The sequence below is a fragment of the Ahaetulla prasina genome, chromosome 3, assembly GCF_028640845.1.
Source record: "Ahaetulla prasina isolate Xishuangbanna chromosome 3, ASM2864084v1, whole genome shotgun sequence".
Taxonomy (NCBI): domain Eukaryota; kingdom Metazoa; phylum Chordata; class Lepidosauria; order Squamata; family Colubridae; genus Ahaetulla; species Ahaetulla prasina.
Genome location: NC_080541.1, coordinates 99,599,925 through 99,622,634, shown reverse-complemented (window position 1 = coordinate 99,622,634; position 22,710 = coordinate 99,599,925). Strand labels below are relative to the sequence as shown.

Below are 22,710 nucleotides of genomic sequence, written 5' to 3'. Positions count from 1 at the left end.
ATGCACGCCCCTTTAGATTGTTGGATTTACAAGCATGTACTTTCTATATTTCTAGGTTGATGAAGAAATTAAAAATCCTGGTAAGATGAATACATCATAGATAGGAATGCATGATGAAGTAATTGTTTACTAGAAGAGGGAAGATGAGGACAACTTTGATATTGCTTTGAAGCAGGTACAAAGCTCTTTTTAAAGAAGAAACAAATGATGAAAGTTGATCTTTCATCCCACACCATATTCCAACTGGTGCTGGATTTTATGTCATCTCCACCATGAAATAGTGATAGCGACATAAGAAGGTAAGGTAAAGTAGGGTATCATCTACATAATAGTGATATCACTAATCTAACATACACAATCAGTTGTAAAAGTAGAAAATTAGAATATATTCAGTATTATAGCAAGAAACTAGTACCATGGCCAGCAATTCCTTTTGTCAGATGTGTATGTTAAAGGAAAAGACAGTACAGCATAAAGAACTTTTCATCCGAGTATGGAGCAAAAGAATAGTTGTTAGGCTTATCTCTTAGAAAGTTAAGTTTTCAGGCAGAAATAAATGCAAGTTTCCAAATTAATATTTGGTTTTTTAAAAAAATCTCAATTTCATCTGTACTGTAAGTAATAACAACCTGATAGAAAATTAGTGTATGTGCATGTATGTTTTAATAAGATCATTCCTATTTTGCAATTGCATTATTAACCTTCAATTATTTGGAATGAAATCCAACTTATCATGATGCATATATAATGTAATAAAATTAATTTGAAAGCAAATAAATATATCAGGCCTAAACCCAAAGATGACACAATGAAATCCAGTTGTGTCCAGATCTTCATTTGCTTTCACCCAATCAACAGAAACCAGGCTAAAGCTATAACCTTCTAACCTAATAGATATACCCTGGGAAATTCTAGGATGTGGCTATCCTGAACCTTTTCCTAACTCCCCCATCCAGTTCATGACTGTGCACTCTCTTGTTTTGGGCCTGTCTCTGTGATGTGATGCCTCATGTCTAGAAGTTGCAGTATTATTGCTGAGATTCCTCTCCATCCTTTTCCAGCTGCATATTCCATCACAAAATAACATGCTAAATATATTGCCCCCAAATGCTTTCTACAATGGTGAGAGATAAAACTTCTCCTGTTTTTAAAAGAAAAGTGGATTTTGAAACAGCTATAAAGTCCCAGTTGTCTGAACCAAATTCTGGTCTGAACTAATTGTACTCCTAACAGCCTATACAAATACATGTACCAAGCAAACATAAAGAGTTGAGGGGAAAAAAAGAAAAAAAAAACAGATTAAATGAACTGAAAAATTGGATTAACATAATTTTAATCACTCTTACTAACTGAAGAATTACTCCATAAATTTTCTGGATTTGAACCTACCATAGCCACAAATAGTTGAGGCTTTCTGTAAGACTGAAAATAGTAAATGAAATACTGTATTTGTAAATGAAAACTATGCAACAAACAATTCAATAGCAGAATATCTCACATTCCTCACCATTATTTCTCCACTAGTTTTCCTTTTTCATTATTTGAAAACTGGGAGGAATATCTATAAACAGGAGTGTACTGCATGAGAGAAATATGCACCTGCTCATGAGTATTCCCCCTCCCATGAAATGAATAGAAAGGGAGCAAGACAAGGACAGTGTCAAAAGGATCACTTATTAATGACACAGAAGTATATAAACAAATACACATCTGCCATAGCTTTTGGAGCTATGCAAAGTGCACCATTATTTAAAATGCAGAAAAAAGTAAAAAAGATAACCAAATAAAAGTCATAAAATAAGGAAGAGTAATATAGATACTGTAAATCTAATTTATACAATTATTCTTTATATCTTTTCACATCTTCACATCAACCCTAACCCTAACTTCGCAAATCATCCTTGCTTCTACATATCCCTATATTGATTTCATACATTGACTTTTAATCTTTTCAATGTACTGCATTTTTCTCTGAAGTGGTATGAACATACAAGTTCATAGAACATACAAGAACATACATAGATTCCTAGATTAGACATCCTAGAACAGATGATCATTTTATTTATTCAAAATCAATGTAAGATATTTTGATTCCAAACTTCTATACATTCTTGAGGCTTTGTTCCTGTCACTTTAGTATTGTGCAAAGAAAGATGCCATAAGCAAAGCTGCACCTCTGCATATAAAATCTGAGTGTTAAATTTTATTGAAAAATCAACTTTACGATACTACCCAACTACCCTTACTCTGGAATGTATTTTTATTTTGACAAGCAGTGATATTATCTATATGTGGTAGAAATAAATTCTTTAATGCTTTGTATATATTTAATATTGAATAATATTTAATTTCAAATACATCAACAATTAAAAATACAGAATAAACAAGGAAAGAAAAAATAAAATAAAAATATACAAAGTATTAAACCTGTGTGCATCTGTGTGCATTTATATCTGTGTGTGTGTGTGTGTGTGTGTGTGTGTGTGTGTGTGTGTGCTCGCACACGGGCAACATGCACACTCAGATGCATGTGTGTGTGTAATCTCAAAGAAAAATACAATGAATTGCAAACATATGCAATATATTTGTTGTTCAGCTGCAATTAATCTACTTCATCAATATGTATGAAACAGGATACCAGATTTAAATAAAACAATCCTAAAATGAGAGGTTCTTAAGGATTTTTTGTTAATGTTTTACCAATTTTATTTCTCACACAGTCAAATACTAATAATCAAATGAAAGAATTACTTTAGTTTTCCAATTTTGCAATAATCAACCTAGAATTGAAAAAAAATGCATTGCACCAATTTACAAATCTTGAAACACATAGCTAGTCAATCTTCAGTGGTACTGCTATTGTTTCAAACCTTTCTAAATCTTCAATAGTGATTGTTAATAGTTATGTTAAAATGTACCAAATTTATTAAAACCAACAAACTTTAAAATGATTTTAGATTGATATGATTTAGGGCAATATAGTTTTAATTATGGAATCATTTTATGGGCAGTTCTTGGTGGTTTTCTAAAATTTTAGAGGAAATCTTATACTGATTCATCAAATTAAGATCCCACTCCTATCCACTTACTTTTTAGGATAAGAAATACTTTTGAATTTGCCTCAATAAAGATAATAGGGAAGCTAAGCTGCACAATAACATAATCAGTCACAAACAGTTACCCTATAAATAAATAAAAGCAATTAAAATATATTTTAAAGTTGCTCAAGTGATTTTTGCTATATTTCTGATGCATATAAAAGACGAGACTTTTTAAAAAAACATTAACTAAGATGTCAAATTATCAATTCTAATGTTAAACTAAGATTTTTGGCACCCTCTAGAGGTTTGTCCTAGCTTTCCTTTGACTACTACAACTATCATTTCAAAGCATAAATTGAAAGGAAAATAATTTGGTTTATTTGAAGTAGATATACGCCAAAAGAAACAGGGGAAACTAGTAAATATAATAGTATCAAGCTCATTTGACATATCATTTCATCAGAGAGGAAATATAGAGAGAAAATTATAGTTTTGTTTCTACTAAAATGAAATATGTTTCACTTGTCATATTATATCACCAGTTCATTAGTAAATAGTCACAGACACCAATCTAAAACTGTATCATTAAGAAAACATAAAAAGGGAGAAAACTTAAAGAAATACACTGCTGCACGAAATAATTCATACCCTGAACATATTTAAACTTCTGCCATTGAGGCAGACAATTCATATACTAACCTAGAGAACTTTATCGTTACCACCATATCATGAAATCATAGCAAATTCTTCTCATTATTATTTTAAAAAATGAAAAAAAAACCCCACAGATCAAATTTTTCACAACGAGTTAGTCATAAAATGTATAGTACCAGAATCTACAATATATACTGTATTGCCATCCTCTCATACTGCTTCAGAAATGTTTCCTTTTCCATTTTATTTATGTAATAGAACAGAGATCTATTAAACAATAGTGAAAGGCAAAAAGGAACAATCCACATTCCAATTACACATTTAAACTTTATATATAGAAAGACAGAGTTGTTGAAAAGTTACTTGAAAATTCATATATGTAGAATGTGTACTCATATTAAGATTGTACAAATCCTACTACTGTAATGGCTATTCAAAGTATTAATGTTGTCATCAGCTTGGAATGGTTGCTTTGCAGCCAGTTCCTGATCCTTTGAACTTATACATACATGTGCAAAATGTATTTTCCTTCAGTAATGATCCCAATATAAGTACCTGCATATTCATAAGGCTAGGTAAAAATCTTAAAACAGCTGCACTGAACTTGCAACAAATGCATTTACTTCAATGCTCTGAACGACAGCTCTGGAATGTCTTCCCAAATGATTTCTGCATATAGTCCAGGATATAATGATCAAGGTATCATCTAAACGATTAAAGTAGTATGATTAAAAAGCCAGGTTGCTGCTATGGGGTTAAGTTCAGCTCTTTGATGTTTTTATGTCCATACAGGGTTTGCAGGAAAGGCTGTACATGAATATAGAAGTCCATTGGTAAAATCCTAAAACAGATGAACCTTCACCAGCATTTCACAAACTGCCAACCTCCATATTAGTATTCAATCTCCAGAATTTCCAGCTGTCCTACAACATTAAAAAATAATAGTGTATAACAGCAGCAGATCCAATGGATTAATTATTTATTAAAGTTCTTAGAGAGCTCATAGAAAAGCTATGTAGGGTTCCATAATCAAAAATATTCTGAATTTAAAAAAAGAAGTTTAAAAGGGATGGATTGATAAATAAATAAACACTGGTATTGTAGGCATCATTAACTGCATCTACACGACCCCTAAATAGCTTGCTACTTTAACTACAACAGTTTGAACTGGAGGATGGGTGCCACAGAGGAGGAGTTTTAATTGCAAAAAGAGATTTCTAACTATTTCAAGTCAAAGAAGAAAAAATGAGATACAGTGAAGATTAGAAGATCAAAGGTGACAGAAGAAAAACAATGTTTTCCTTTCACAGTATGTATTTTCCTTGATCTAGAAAAAATAGAAAAAGTGTCCTTCACAATAGGATGGCAAAAAAATTGCTGAAGAACTACTCACTAGCTTGTTGGAGAAGCTAAATCTCCTAGGCAAATGAATTAAATTCCAAGAGATATGGATATTATTTCAGAACTGGTCTATAATTTTAAAAATAACTTTAAAATGGGTGAAATATTCAAAATGCTGGAAACAAAAAAAAATCTTTTTTTTAAAAGGGAGTTTAATCCATTCAAAGTTCTAGAAAAATCATTACAAATAGTTTTGTTTTACTAAATACTAAATATGGCTAGGGCAAACTGTTATTTTAGTTATTACATATTGAAACATCATTCTTTCTGTGTAGCCTCCTAGAACAGTTGCATATTATGAACACGTTGAAGCATTTTTATTTCAAACTCTATCGCTACTATTGGGATCTACACATCAACAAAATAAAAAAGCAGTAAATTGCCCTTGAATGACAGCACAAAAAAATTTGCCCTTGAATGACAGGACAACTAATGAACCCAAAGATAAAACATGTAAGTGTAGGAAATAAAGCTATTCCTATTCAAGAGTGCTCAGTTATGGAACAATATACTAAAAGGGAGAAAATATAAAGCTTGTTTTAGTTTCCATTAGGCTATCAGAAGCATGCTGGAATATGTTTTGGTTTTAAACATTTACATATTGATTATACAAATATTAATAACAGATAGGAAGTTAAATAAAAACAAATAAAACTTGCAGAAATGGCAAAGCTAACCAGTTTGGTCAGAGGAAAAACTGATGAACGGTTTTCTGAATATCTTGAAACCTTATATGGACTTTCTGTTGAAAGAAGAAAATATTAAATTGAAGATTTGGGGATTAAAAAGAGATGAAAAGTTTGGGGGGAAAGGTTAAAATGATAATTGCTTCATAGAAAAGAAGGAGGACTCCAGCAAGGCTAAGTGGCTTTGGACTTGGAGGTCTGCCAGTTCTAAGACTATGCCATCTTTGATACTGGACGGGGTTGCACTGCCCCAGAGAGACCCAGGGTGCAACCTGGGGGTCCTCCTGAACTCATGGCTCCTGCTTAAAGAGCAGGTGGCAGTTACTGTATGTCTAGGAGAACATTTGCATAGCTTCATGTTGTGTTCTAATTGTACCCATTCCTAGATTAGGAGGCTCTGCTCAGGGTCATGCATACTCTAATCATCTCCATACTGGACAACTGTAATGCCCTCTCTATGAAGCTATCCTTGAAGAATAATCAGAAGTTTCAACTAGTGCAGAATGCATCAGTGCAAGCACTTACGTGTGCCTTAAAACAGCACGTTATACCTCTGCTCTGCAACTTGCATTAGTTGCTGTTTACTTCTGTGTCCGAGGTGCTGGTTTTAGCTTTTAAAGTCCTTCATGACATGGGGCAGATTATCTGAGGAACCACTCTCCCCAATTACATCTGCTCCTCCCATTAAATCAGGCAGAGAAAGCCTATTGCGGGTACCATCTGCTACAGGCTTACACTCGGCCAATCCTAGGAAACATGCTTTCTCTGACATGACTCCTGCCTTATTGAACATTCTCCCTGCCAGAGATGACATTAGCATCATCCTTATTGATGTTCCAGAAGTTCCTCAAGGTCTGGCTATTTTACTACAGATAGTCCTTGACATACTACCGTAATGGAGCCTGCCCATTACAATTGCATGTTTCAAAGGCCATTAGGGAAAACAATGTTTAACAACCCCAACCCTGCTCTTAATTAACCCTGTTAATTAAGTGATTCATTATGTATAAAATAAAGAAATGTGTTTTAAAAGGAATTTTCTGATTAATTCAAAAAATAATATTTTGGTAAATCTGTTGTTTAAAAAAAACCACAAAATTGAAATTATTTAACAGTTGGACTCTACTGATTCAGTAATACAGCAAAGTCAAATTCTGATATTGAATCTTGTATAAATGTTTAATTACCAATAAAACTGATTTATTTATTTTATATGCTGCCTAACTCATTCTAAAAAGCAATTCTTGTAATTAAAAATGGGGAAAAAATTAAAAATTATTGGTTTAGCTTCTAAAAAAACATGCTGTAATATATTCAAATCATAGGTGTTCCCAAGATACCTCCCAAAGCAGGTATTCCTAAAGCAGCAATATATCTGGTCAAAACAAATAACATAGCCAATTGTAAATGATTCCTACAATTTACTATCTTATGGAAACTCAGAATTGTAAATTAGAATTTTAAATTGGAATTGTAAATTGTAGATTTTAAGTTTTTAAATTTATATCATAATTTGGTATAATCATAAAGTGAGTCATCAGATGACTGGATCCAATTTTATTGTGGTTATTAAGCAAATTACTGAGTCACTGCATAAATCATATAGCTGTTAAATGAATCATGCATTCATTAAGGCTCTGTACAGGTAATCCTCAAGTTCATTTAACAATGGTACAAAGTTACAAGAGCCTTTTAAAAACTTATCTTTGCATTTGGAATCATCTTTTTTGGCATGCCATCATCAAACAAATTCAGCTTCAAGATGATGTTATCCTCATATTTTGCCACCTGGGCTTCAATTTCTGGATCAAGCTATTTATTTTATTTTATTTTATTTTTATTTATTTATTTGTCGTAACAATATATACAAGCATTGCATAAAGGATTATATAATATATAAACATATATATGAGGAGAAACAAGGTACTATAAACATATATATATATAGGGGAAGAAACAATAGGACAGGAACGGTAGGCACGTTTGTGCTCTTATGCACGCCCCTTAGAGTCCTCTTAGGAAAGTGGTGAGGTCAACCGTGGATAGATTTTGAGTAAAGCTTTTGGGGTTATGAGAAGAAACCACAGAGTCAGGTAATGCATTCCAAGCATATATAATTCTGTTACAGAAATCATGTGTATTTCATAGTGCTCAGTTCTTTAAATACCAAGAACTTAGTAGAGCTCTCTGACTGAGCCAAGAATATATTATTTTTTATTTATCTGTATTGCTGCTTCCCATTAAGAAATCTCAAAGCAGTTTTATTATCATATTGATAGTCTAAATCATCTCTCAGTGCCAAAGAGAAATAAGAAACTACAGTGAATTCCCAAAAGGATCTCAAGAAACAATGTTCATCAACCTCTGAAGACAGATTTTAAAAATCCGACCACCTAATGCAGAAAATTAGATCCACTGTAATGTATTGCTCGAGATCAGTAGTTCCTAAACCATTTTTTTAGCAATCTATAGTGTCTCCTGAAATCACCAACAGAGATGGTAAATAAATCAGATAGCATGTACATATATGAAGAACAGTTAGTTGTTTTGAAATTATATGTATGGCTAGGTATAGAGTTTTCCCCTTTTCCTCTGGCAGCGTAGTGAAAAGTAAACATAAAACACCTGGGAAGCTTCCACAGTGGGGCACGAAGCAGCCACCCCCACACTTCAAAGCAGGTTGCAAAGGTCCTGCTCTGCCAGGAACTTCAAAGGGAAGCTCCAAATGCCCAGGAGATTCCAAGGGTGTAAAACAGTTCCCTTCTCTTCATGAAGCCCAAATGTCTAGGATGCTCCAACCCAGCCACCTTCAATGCCCTGCCCTGCCTTCCCAAGCTTTTAAGGACATAGATGGGAGAAGGAGATACAGTAGGCAAGTGGGAGGAGTTGCAACACCCCTGCAATTTAATGTAAGTGCCAAGTGATCAAACTGTGATTGCATGACTGCTGGAGGACTACAATAGCCATGGCTTTGGGCACAAGTCACAAGTCTTTTCATTCAGAACAAGTTGCTGAACAAACAGTCGTAAGTTAAGGAATACCTGTACCTTCTGTGTTCTTTGGATAAATCAAATCAAATCAAACCTTTATTGTCAATGCACAACATGCGTATAATGAAATTGAGTAATAAAACGATAAAAGATGTATCATAGAGTCTTGGCAGGGGACGCTTTAGCTGGATACTTGATGCAAGATCAATACAGACTTTGTTTCAAAAGTGATGTTACAGAAGTATATAGATAGCAATAGCAATTGCACTTAGACTTATATACTGCTTCACAGTGCTTTTATAGCCCTCTCTAAGCAGTTTACAGAGCATATTGCCTCCAACAATCTCGGTCCTCATTTTACCCACCTCAGAAGGATGGAAGTCTGAGTCAACCTTGAGCCTTGTGAGATTCAATCTGCCAAACTGCTGGCAGCCGGTGATCAGCAGAAGTAGCCTGCAGTACTGCACTCTAATCACTGCGCCACTGTGGCTCTTTATTCATCTTTCCATTTCAACTCCTGTCACTAGAATTTTTATTTATTTATGAAATTCATATGTCATACATCTCACTGTCATCTAACAATCGGTGGCTTACAACATCATAAAACAACATTATAAAACCATTAGTAAGTTCATTAAAACATTAAACAATTAAAAATTAACAACCACCAAAAAAAAACCCAGATAAGAAAAAAATCAATATATAAATAGGGTGGATATGGGATTTTCTTCTTAGTCTCCTAACCACCTTCAGAGTCTGATACCCTCATCGGGGGCCCAAGCCAGGAGAGCCAGGTTTTCAAGCCTTTTGGAAAGTCAAGAGGGTGGGGATGGATCTGACCTCAGGGGGCACAATGTTCCAAAGTGGGAACCATGGCAGAAAAAACTCTTCTCCAGCATGCCCTTCAGTCAAGAATAACAGGTACGGGCCAATCTCACTAGAATGAAACAGTTCCTCAGATAGCCTGGACTCATATCATAAAGGGCTTTAAAGGTGTTGTTACATGGGCCACCCTAGGGCCCCCTAAAACTGTCCTCCTGCTGCATTTTCGGCCAGCTGTTTCTGAATACTCTTCAAGTGTAGCTCCATGTAAAGAGCATTGCACTACCCCAAATGTGAGATGATCAGGGTTTAAGTAACTGAATGCAGGGTCTTAGAAAAGGGGCAACTGGCCACAACACAAAAGTTGTGCAAAGGTGCTCCTATTCATGATTGACACCTGCTCTTTGAGCCAGAGTCATGAGTCTAGGAGATTACCAAGATGCACACAAGGTCTGTCTAGGGCAGTGTGACCCCCATCCAGAACTAAAGTTGTTAAGCTTGCGGATCTCAAGGCTCCATACACCCATAGCCACTCAATCTTATCAGCCTTCAGTTGAAGCCTTTTGTCCCCTATCCAGACAGCCTTTTGTCCCCTATCTACAGCTTCCAGGTACTGACAGATAATAAACTCATAGTTGATTAAATAAAATTAAAAAACTCAAGTTGTGTGGGTTCTGCAATCCATAAAGTGTAGGTTCATAGAAACTAAGACAAAACCCACTTTATGGCTTAGCTTGTATGAATCAGGCCACTGTGATAGAAGTGTGAAAGAATTTAACAGATACATTAAAAATTCTCTAGAAATTCCTCAGAATTATAAGGAGGTAACAAGGGGGAATTATAAGGATTACTCTGAAGACATACACTTCATATAATGCAGTGTATTTATTTCCTATTCCAGTACTGTTCTATATCACAGAGCTCTTAAAAAGTATAGCTATTTTGATACATTAAGTAAAGGGAAAATTTGTTCACATCTGTCCCAGTCTTAGTTATAAACTGAAATTGATCAAATCCAAAGGCCATTGCTAGCTTTTAAAAATGAACTAAGGCAGGTGTTTCTAATAGTTATTTATGCCTCTTTCATATTAAATCTGCTTTTTTGTATAATTTATTACTGAACATGAATTCTCTAAATAAAAATAGATTATCAATCAATGAGATAGCCTAACACTGAATTCATGACAAAATAGTAATCTGCCACATGTTTAATACTTCATATTCAAATAAAAAGCTGTTCCTCTGGCATACATTCAAAAATATAGGAAGCAATTAACTCAGATTATGAATAGTTCATATTAAGAATAACTTGAAATGGAAAGTTGATTTATTGAATATTTTCACATACCCCAAGAAACATTTCAATTGTTTAGTGAGTTTTGTGAGGTAAGAGAACACAGAGAATTGCACATATGTTTCTAATATGTTTCTAATCTGGAAAAGAGAAAGTGATGATATAATAAAGTCAATTGCCTACAGGTAACTATGCATAATTTTACCAGGAAAATGGCATCCTTTCTTTCTAATTTACAGAAATCAAATGGATTGGAAATTGCATTCTAAACTGCATATGATGCCAATCCTGAAGCTTTTGGACAGCTGAATAAATCTATCTATCTACCTACCTACCTACCTACCTACCTACCTACCTACCTACCTACCTACCTACCTACCTACCTATCTATCTATCTATCTATCTATCTATCTATCTATCTATCTATCTATCTATCATCTATCTGATATATATCAATCACAACAAGGTTCGCCACATGCATTTAGAAATTGGTTCACTGCCATTTTAAAATCAGATTTAGTGGCCATCATGCATTTGACAACAGCAATCTCCACAGTTATACTATATGTTTTCTATTACCTTTAGTGGGCAACAGAATATGCTTCTTCAAGTCAGTGAAATCCAGAAAATTGAATTTTGTTAAAAAGATAACTTTAGGGATGTAGAAGCTCTTTGGTTACTGTATATGAAATAATATAAACCATAGTGAAATATCCAAAAAGTCTGTATAATAAAATGTAAGGATCTCTCTAAAAATCCAACTGCTTAAGAGAAAGGCAATAAAATGCCTAAAGTCACCATCATAAGGAGGCAGGCACATCATGTATGCATTCCAAGGAAAAATGAGGCAAAAAAAAAAAAAGACATCTGTGGAAGAAGGGCACTAGCTGAAGAAATAAACAAGCAAGTGGGAATAAATTGATTGTATTTGGTGAATTCCTGCCTAACTGCCAACTATAAATGACTCATTTTAACAACTCCTCAGTTGAAAATTCTTTTTTTAAGTAGTTTCTCTCAGTTCTCAGACTGGCACTTTGCTGAGAAAATGAGAGAGAATGACAGAGAGAGACAGAGACAGGTTTGATGAGACCTAACCAGGTTGTGTTTCTGGCAAATCAAAGATGCCCATTTTCAGCCACTAAGTGATGATGGAACAAAACAAGAAGGAAAATCTAGAGATAAATACCTGCAAAATGTACCTTGCAAAAAGACAGATGGCTGTTTGTAAGTAGACTTTTAAAATTAGGATAAGTTCAAAGGAAAATGATGTAACACCTACTCAGTTTTAAATGTATGATTCATACTGAAATTTCTAAATAAGTTTCTCCTGATTACCCCCAACTATTAAAAAAAACCTTGTTTAAATATAGCAAAAATTCTTCAACCAATGTATAATTGATGGAGAAGAGGTATAATTAATTTTTTTAGTAGTAATACTATTATTACTTTCGTTGGTCACATAGTCAGACAGAAGTTTAAACTGTATTTGGCACTTTTACCCACTTATCAAGTCCTTTCCAAGGATCTGGAATGAACAGAAGCTGTTTAATGATATTAAAGCAGTGGTGAAATCCAAATTTTTCTACTACTGGTTCTGTGGCCATGGCTTGGTGGGCGTGGTGTGGCTTGGTGGGTGTGGCAGGGGAAGGATATTGCAAAATCCCCATTCCCTCCTCACTCCTGGGGGAAGGATATTGCAAAATCTCCATTCCCACCCCATTTTGGGGCCAGCCAGAGGTGGTATTTGCCAGTTTTCTGTACTACTCAAAATTTCCGCTACCGGTTCTCCAGAATGTGTCAGAACCTGCTGGATTTCACCTCTGTATTAAAGGTATCATTGCAACTGTTCCAAGTTAAGCTACATTTTGCAATTGACTGATGGTGATTTTGTCAATGCTAATGGTTTTCAAATGGTGCTGAAGATATTTTGGCATTATGTCCCAAGTGGTTGTCAGTATTAGATATTATCTTTGCTTTCTTTTGCCACATTCATTCTACTTATCTTTGCAGTCCTTTGTATTTTGTTATTTTCTGCAGTTGTTCTATTCTGCTGTCTCCAGGTATTGCTATGTCCACCATCCAGACTTTTTAAAGACTCTTATTAAAAATCGTTCTAGGGTGTTAATGGCAGGTGTTTATGTGTTTGAATTTTAAAGTTTCAGAACACTTTAGCTTGTCCCACCAGGTCTTGTTGTAAGCAAATGGTATTTCTTGCAGATGGGAGATACAATTTTTTGTATCTTGGGAGATACAAAAATTACTGGTACTTTGTCATGCTGTTGCTTGTAGTCAGTCCAGATTATCTTCTTGCAACAGCTGAATAGGTGGTCCATTGTTTCTTCAGCTTTTTTGCAGAGGTGGCATCTGCTGTCTGTTGCCATCTTATTTCTCTCTCTCTCTCTCCCTCCCTCCCTCCCTCCCTCCTTCCCACCCTCCCTCTCTCTTCCCCTCCCCCTCCTTCCCTTCCCCCTTCTCTCCCTGCCAAGGAGGTGCCATAGCTGAAGAGTTGGGCTCTTAGGGGAAAAAGAAGGGAGTTCAAGGAAAAACAAACTGTAATTGCCTTTTGAAAAAGCACCATTGGGGTGGCTACCTATAGTTGTGAAAATTGGACCTTAAAAAACAAGACAGGAATAAAATTGACTAGTTTGAGCTGTGGTACTGGAGAAGGCTCCTGCGTATTCCTTGGACAGAAAAGGTGCCTAACAAGCAAATACTGGAGCACATTAAACCAGACATGACACCACAAAACAAAATCAAGAAACTGCATCTCACTTGCTTTGGTCAACTCATGCAGAGAAATTCACTGGAGAAAGCAATTATGTTTAGAAGAGTTAGTGGTAAAAGCAAACCAGGCCATCAAAGAAGATGGTGGCTGGACACCATCAAAGCTGACACCAGCCAGAGCATAGAAAAACTCGGAAAAATATTGCAAGATTGGAAGATGTGGAGAGGCCCAGCCCATAGAATTGGCAAGAGTCAGAGTTGATTGAATGGATATCATCATCATCATCATCATCATCATCATCATCATCATCATCATCATCTCCATCCTTACATGTTTTCCAGCTATAGATATTTTGACACTCTTTTAACACCCTGAGACAGTACTGTACACTATTATATCTTGAAATGTGTTTGAATATTAGTATTACTATATCTACCAGCTGATCAGATGCAGTCAGCAGTATGTTGTCTTAAAAGGCAATTTCTAGATAAGTTCTTTCCCCACATTGAATTAATATATTGGGCTTTATTTGACCCTATTGCATACTTGTCAAAATGTGCCACAGTTAACTACTATTTATTGTCCTAACCATTGGTAGGGAATGTTGCATGTGGCATAGGTTGATAATCTACTTCATATTTCATAAAATTTTATCTTACAATAATGGATGTCACTATTCATGGACCCATCTATTAACAACTATGATGTAGGAAAGGCTATGACATAAATAATAAAGAACGTGAATTATCAAATAAACTTTAAAAAAATCAGATAGAAGAGAACCTGATAGAACAAAATATTTTAACATGATAAAAGCACAGGTATGGGAGCTATATTTATAAAAGTTGCATGCCATACTATAGAAAAACTATCCACATCTTTTTGTCAAGTTGACATTTTTAGCAAGAGCAAGGGTTGCTCTGAGCGGATTAATTATGCAATGTGTACAAGTCCCCTCCCCATAGTCTTAAAGGGAGAAGTTTAAAAACAACACACATACAAACATTACATGTATTTTAAATATTCACTATATTTTTGCAATGTCTGAGATAAAACATTTGTTTTTAAACAGATTTCTATGATTTGTCCTGTACCTTTCCCCAAATGTTATCTTCTGATAGCAAGTCAGTGGTAGTGTAGGATAGTAGGCTATTATCTAGCTTTTGGGAAAAGTTCAAAAAGGAACAAACTTATTTGTAATCAGGTTTTCATTTCCGATCAGTAGCCTTTCCCAGACTAATACTCTCTTAATATGTGGGACTATATTCCCCAGAATTCCAAATTGTTTACAAATTCTAAGAGTTATATCATCATCTAAAGAATACCAGGAAAGGTTGTTATTAAATATTCTATTTTTTAGGTAGAAAATACTCTCTTCTTTATGCAGGTACATCCACAATACTCTGACATTTCCATCATCTCCCACAAGATTTTATAATATCTACATTACTCTCAGTCATTTTGCAATATAGTATTTCTAGGAAGTTTTAATAAAATTTTGCTCAATTATTGGAATATTTTGTTTTTCCTAAATTTTGTTTGGCTAACAAACACTGCACAGACAAACATATCCCAACTTCTCAGAGAGGAAGTAAAATGGCAGAAAATCACTTTCTTTCCTGCTTGCTTTGCTCTCTTCTTTGCAGCCAAGTCTTGTACATATTTACTAGGCCAGATGACAAACAGCTTCAGGATTAAATAGGGGAAATTTCTTTTAAAGAAAGTAGCACTGGATTAAAAACGGCAGAGAAAATATATTCTAGAAAATACTGAAGTGGGAAGGACATACTTTTGAAGAAAGATTTTTTTTTTATTGAAATGTGACAGTTCTATATACCTAGTATACCTAGATAAGTGGCTATATAGCAGAGGCAGGCAGAGGCAGGCTTCACATAACTTAACAACCAGTTCACCCAGAATCAAAAATGTGAACATGTGTGCGCACATATATGTGCTGCGTCAAAAACACGCTGATTGTATAGGACAGGATAGCTTTGTGCGCTCGTGCGCCTTGCACACATGCAAGCTGCGTCAAAAATATGACCAGGGCGGGCCCAGCCACTGGCCATAAGTACCGGTTCGTGTGAACCGGTCTGAACTGGCTGAATCCCACCCCTGCTATATAGCATTATTCACACTTTTCAAAAGAGATATATAAATGTCAATACAACACATATGGATAAAGTATTTATAAAACTCAGATTAAAAACCAAAGAAATTTAAGAATTCTCAAATAGGAGTGCAGAAAGAAGATACATATATCTAATGCATGTCATGAGTTCCATAGCGAATGAGTAGCCATTAAAACATCACTCCAATACTACATTTGCAATAACACTGATCATGGGGCTGAAAAAAAATACTACAGACATTCACAAAAATCATACAAAAGATCTATTCAGAGATTTTTTTCGATTGTATTTTGAAAAAAATATTATAAAATAATTTAAAGAATTCCATTAGTTCATTGCTTCTCCACATCTGTGGGACTGACATTATATGTTATATAACTCCAAGAAGCATTTTTATAAAGTTTACAATGGTTTACTTCTTCTCTTTCTTGAGGTCAGTGGAGTTACCTGGGGCTCCAGGGATGTACAGTGTATAATTTCTATATTTTTTGCAGTCTACAAATCCCCTTAACCATAATCGGTGAGAATCAGTACCACACTTTCTTATCAAAGTGGTCAGAAACACAAAAATATATTGTAAACTCTTAATAGACTTACCTCAGTTACAATCAAACCAAAAGCCAAACTATCAAACCTTTTCAAAAGCAACGTAAGAAAAAAGGCAACAGTTTTTTCCAGGGCCTCCTATACATGACAATTCCTCCTTTAGAACTCCTTCTCCACTTTCTTCCCCTCTCCATGAACCTGAGTCTCCTAAAAAGTAATAAATACAGCATCTAGACAAATGATTTCTCACTTCTGCTGTACTTATTCCCTTTGCTTTCCAGGTATGACAATCTATGACAAAACTGCACTCATATCTTCTTGGCTCAGTATAAATAAAAAACAAACAATTTTTCTCACAAGTTCAGAAATTTAAGTTTAAAAAGGAGTTGTATGAACAGAATGTCATCACATCAAAAAGAGAAAAAATTGACCGGCCAGTCAGGTTATCTCCAAACTAGATGGTCTGGTTTTGTTTTACAACAAACTGGACTGGTTCCAACAAATGCTCCATATCGGATAAGGAGTGGATGGTGGAATTTTTTCTATTGGGACATTTTCTTCTTTGTACTTTCCACAACTGGAAGAAAGCAAAATATCTCCTTCCCTAGCTATCATGAGCACGAAACTCTAGCTTCACATTATCAAATGAACTACAATAGTAACAATCAGTCAGAATGACTGCAGAACTTCAAATTCTTGAGGCTATGAATACTTCTTAGAAATAATTTTTATTGAATTAAAATTAAAATGGAGACTTAGTTCAAATTAGTCTCATGTTGAGTATCGAAGCAAGAATTAATAAATAAATTCACTCAAGTCTATCTTACTTCCCATCACCCAGTTTTATATTACCTATGATTGTCATTTTTTCCTGTACTATGAACTCATATATTCTCAATTGCCCAAGTAGCCCTGGGCTCATAACACCCTTGACCATCCTAGCCAGTTCTAATTCATATAAATGTCTGCACCAATGGTCCTCGCAACCTGCAATTGAACTAACTGGGTGAACAAGTGCCATTTTAGAAATATAGAATCACCACTTGCTTTCTCTCCAAGTACCTAGGATCCCATGTACTTGAGGTCAGAAAACCACTCCTATGTTACTACAGGTAGTCCTCGACTAACAACAGTTCATTTAGTGACCATTCAAAGTTACAACAGCACTGAAAAAAGTGACTTATGACCATTTTTCACACTCATGACAATTGCAGCATCTCCATGGTCATATGATCAAAATTCAGATCCTTGGCAACTGACTTATATTTATGGTTGCAGTGTCTTGGAGTTATGTGATCACTTTTCGTGACCTTCTAACAAGAAAAGTCAAAGGGGAATCTGGATTCACTTAACAACTATGTCACTAATTTAAGAACTGCAATGATTCACTTAACAACTATGGCAAGAAAATTGATAAAATGAGGCAAAACTCACTTAACATATATCTCACTTAACAACAGAAATGTTTGGCTCATCGTGGTTATAAATTGAGGATTACCAATACTCCCTCTCCCCCCTGGCCAAGGAGGCAGCAAACAGCATGTGTAGAGAGCCAGGGAGATGGCCTTGAACCAAATATTCAGAAAGTCTTATGTAAACAAAGAAGGTAGAAACATTTTTTAACTTCTGGGATGGAAGGAGAGACTTCTCCATGATTTATTAAGATATAAGAGGAAGAGGGGAAGGCATGCAATAGGACTTGGAGGATTTGGTTATTATAGTCCACCTCAATAAATTATAGTTCTGGAATATGTTTCTTGATCTGGCCTATCCTGAAGATTTGACATTAAGAAAAAGAAAATGGGGTAGATGGGAAGAAAAGGAAACTGGCAGTGCCCTAAATTCCAGTTCATATCAAAATGTATAACTCACACTCTGGCTGGATTGCTCTGCTGTCAACTTCCCTTTCAACTATTTTTTTGAAAGGAGTATACAAGCAAAACAGGGCAACCAACTCGATGTTGATGTTTGGTGACAAAGCTGACTGGTGGGCTAAATTTAAACCTATGCAAGAAAGGACCTGCTTAGGGCTCAATTTAATGTTCTAGGATGTGTTAAATGGGCCACCTTCTAACCCATTTTGGTCAGACGACTCAGTTAAACATTTCATGGGAACAAGCCACTGCATCAGTGCAGGAGCAAAATATGAATGGCTACTTCCCACTCCATTAAAAACTTTTATATAAATGGCACCAAAGAAATGTTCCTGAAAAGTGCTCTTCCTCCACCTACCTTATTTTTCTGGAATTCACTATAAACAATATAGTTGAAGATAATATTTCAATTCTAATAAATTATTTCAGGGTAAAAAGGAAGCAAATGAAGCTTCTGTTACTATACATGTTTTTCATCTCTTTTTAAATAATTAATATTTGGTATTATTGTTATTTAAAATACATTTTTTAAATAAATAAATGTTTGGAAACTTGTTACAAATAAAATACTAAAATAAGCATAATAAAACAGACATATTTTATAATATCATACTGTAGGCAAAAATGTGTTATTAACAGAGCCAGATCTATACTAAGATTACATCTAAAGCTATTTAAGAATAACTGATTCATGTTCCTTGATATTCTCAGAGATTTTACTTATACTCAATCATAAGCAATTTATTTTTACCACTGGTATAAATCAGAGCAATTTATTTAAATAAAAATTATGCTGCTATTTATAAATAAAATTTCATTCTCTGCAGCTGTATGCCAATCTTATGACTAAAAACAAGCACTCATTCATTTAGGAATATTTGATACATATTTTCAACCCATATTGAAATAGTTTTGTTACTTTTTTAAAAAAAGAACTTCAATACAGATACAATAGTAATACTTACTTGGAATCTAGTATTTATAATTTACAATGACAAATGCAATGTAATAAATGGTTACAATGTATATTTTTCAGTGATTTGCTCTACAGTAGTTTTAAGCAGCATTATATCTAGCAATGGCTTAAATCTATTTTTTTTAAAAAAATCAAAGCTTTTCTTATATAACAGTCTGTAAAAACACTACTTCTGAAAGACATGCTCAAGATGGAATCTCATGTTTTTATATTGTAGCAGTTAATAGTAATAGAATAGGAAATAGTTTCTGAAATGCAACAAACTCAAAAGAACTGCATAAATCCATTTAATTAATCTGATCCACACAAGTGGATTTGAATAATGTAATTTTAATAGTCATTTTCACTGTGTACTATGAAAAGGGTGAATTCAATCAAATGTAGGACAGGAACTGTTGTCCCAGATTTCTAAAGAAACACATCTAAACACTTCAAAAATTTATTACAAAACAAAAATATTTTTCATATTTTTGTAAAAGCTGGAGAAACTCAACTGTGCTTATAGCCACAGGATAATCCAAGGACCAAGAAGGGACTTACACCATGGTGAAAATTCCAAGCTATTTTCTGAGAAATCTGAAATGTATTCATTCTCAAAAACAGAATCTGAAGTATTACAGATAGCTATATATAGGGATATAGTGGTTGATTGGCTAACAGAAAGTTAGACTGTGGGTCTTCATTTAAATTAAAAATATGGCACAGGATGAGGATTTAAGACTTCACATTTCATGCCAAAACCCTTTGTTTCTGATGGACAATGTATTCTTCAGTGTACTGGGAAAATCCTTTTAATTATGTATATCTTGCTAACACTTAGAAATGCACCAAGCTGCATAATGTCACATAATTTTTTTGTATACAGATTGTTTTGAGATCCAAAAGTTTAGCTTCTCCAACTGCTTTCCATGAGAAATCATACAAACACTTTAAAAGTGCTTGTAAATGCACTTCCTTACAGTTGATAAAAGTTAATACAGGCTTATCAATCTTTTCCCAATGATCTTTAACAAGCTACTGCAAAGTTTCCTGGATGAGATGGTTATGGTTATAGTCATACTTTTCTCAGCTAAATAAAATTAGCCTTTACATTTAAAGGGTGCTTAAAAATGTACCCTCCATAAGTTGCACCTTCTCTTCCATGTCGATGTATGCACTTAAAAAAAACAACTTTACATAGTTACTAATATAATCCCTTTGGGAAAAGATTTCTCCAACATTCCCAGCAAAAGCCGAATATGTGCATCACCATTTACTGCCTCGTCTGCTGCACCTCCTCGGTAGCGACTTGACTCACAGTGGAGACTAGGTTAGAAGCAATCGATGCAAGCACATTACACACCAGAAAAAGGGGGAAAGGAAGGGGGAGGAAATGGATCGAACGAGAGGCGTCTTTCCTTTCAGCCATTAATTATAAATCAGCCCAATATCAAGGCAGCTCTTTCACAGGCACTGATGCAAAACTAGGACCGCCTCCGTTCCGTTTGTGATATAAGGCACACGCCCGAAAAAGTCGGGAGACGATTCCTCTGAAATGGCACTGTTTAAAATCCCTTCAGATCCCGACGGGCTAGATGGGAGGTGGTCTCTTCCCCGCTTCTAATGCAGACGATGCCCCCACACATACATGTATGGCTCAAGCATCGGTTCCAAGTACATGAAATATTACAAGATCCGAATGCCATGCTTCACAGCAGCCCGAGACTAAATGAGGTCTACTTCCCACCCGCCTCTCCGTTGATCGCCTCTTCGCTTCTCTCTCTCTCTCTCTCCCCCCCCCCCAACCCCGTCGCCCGGTACGTATTTACGATTTCACAGCTCTAGGGAGAATATTATTGCCAGGTGATAAGAAAAGCCGAGTTGCCGCCGATGCCCTACATAAAACCAGCGAGGGAGGGACCGTATAAAGAAAGGGGGTGGGGAAAAAAAATCTGGGGAAAAACAGGCGGTAGAATTAGCCTGCTTTTCGTACGCCTCTTCGGCGAAGCCTCCGAAATAAAAAAAAATTAAACGAAACCTGTTATTTGTAAACCCAGACAATCGGTGGGGAGACTTCATCCAAACCCCAAGAGAGGATTTAAAAAAAAAGAAAGAAAAAGGGAGGAGTGGAGGAGAGAAAGGAAGGGGGGGGGAGAGAGAGAGAGAGAGAGAGAAGAGAAAGACCTTTACAATGCGGGCCCCTCCTCCTGCTGCTGCCAGTGGCAATCCCTCTGCACAAGGAAGGTGGGGGGGGGGAGAAGGAGAAAGCCTGGGCACCATCCATGATGCTCCTGCTGCTGGCAATGGCACGACTCACCCAACGCCGTCGCCCTTGCTTGCTGCTTCCCGAGCATATACCAACAACAAAAGGCAAATCCTCAAGGTGGGCTGGAGGGGAGGTGGCTGCGCGCCCCCCGTTGCTGCTTCAATGCAAGGTCCTGACCTTGCCCAATTGCAGCATCTTGCCGTCGCCGCCGCGTCCTTTTCGCCGCCGCCTCCCTCTCCGACGACTGCGAAAACTCGCGTGCTTCGCCAAACGCTCCGAGCAAGGCGAGCTCTTTCACACGCACACACGCGCGCACAGGACACACACACACGCACACACTGGCGTGCTCCGAGAGGCTGGCTCTTGTCTCTAGCCGAGGTCTGACGTCTGGCTGAATCTCTATCCCGCGCCCTTATCCTCACGACGGGGTCGGCAGCGGCGCTCTCCGGTGCGGCCACCTCAGCTTGGCAGCCTTGCCCCGCTAAGAGACGGTACTGTGACAGCAGCCGCCGCGCTCCCTTCTCTTTCCTCGCCTCTCCTCCCTTCGCCGGCAGGAGCGCGCGCGCCTGCTGCTGCTGCTGCTAACTGCTGCTCCTCAGGCCGGCTGGGGCGGGCAGGCGGGAAAGCAAGCAAGGCGGCTGCGCTGTCTTCTTTTTCCCTCAGCGAAGCGCCGCCGCGGCCGCCGCCACCTGCGATGGGCGAGGAGGAGGAGGAGGAGGAGGAGGTGGTGGTGGTGGCGGCGGAGGCGCCCGAAACGTTTCAATTCGCTCGCCCGGGCAAAGCGCGAGCACCGAGTAAAGGGGTGAGAAAAAAACGCAGCAAGCCCCAAGCTTATGCAATATCTGGCGGGCGCCCTTTGAGTGGACCGGAAGCTTCTTCCTTTAAATCCCAAATTCTGTCGAAATTCAGACGTTGGGAGCCGTTTTCTTAATTCCGCAACCAAAAGGAGCCAATGGGCAAAATCCCTCTCGTGGCTAGGCGCGCAACATCACCCCATCCTGCAGAAATTCGCGCGGGGCTTCCTAGCAGGACAAGTCAAAAACTTGCCATTCCCGAGAAAAGTAGCGTATCCTCCTGGCCGCTAAGGCAAAAGGAAGGCGGAGGAAGGACGGATCCCCAACGAAGTTAACGGTCCTTCGAAGGTCGGAGGCGCCGGTTTTGGAAGGCGCGCATCCCGCATCCCGCTGCGTTCTCAAGGCAGAAGCGAGAGCAGCGGCTGTGGGTTGCAGAACCAAGGATGGAGCCAATGCCCTTGAACTGTATTCTTCATCCAGGTCTGTGCATCTTCTGGCACGGAGGCTTTGGCCGGGGTTTTGACAGGCAG

General features: G+C 36.7%; 1 protein-coding gene across 1 annotated transcript in view; it reads right to left on the bottom strand.

Moving 5' to 3' along the window:
* CTNND2 (catenin delta 2) overlaps positions 1-21,944 on the bottom strand; it is a 546,840-nt gene extending 524,896 nt beyond the window's left edge. The window contains exon 1 of the mRNA XM_058176992.1: positions 21,438-21,944. Within this exon, the coding sequence (XP_058032975.1) occupies positions 21,438-21,474 (37 nt within the window). The 5' untranslated portion in view covers positions 21,475-21,944. The remainder of the gene's footprint in view (positions 1-21,437) is intronic.
* Between the last annotated feature and the right edge of the window lie 766 nt (positions 21,945-22,710).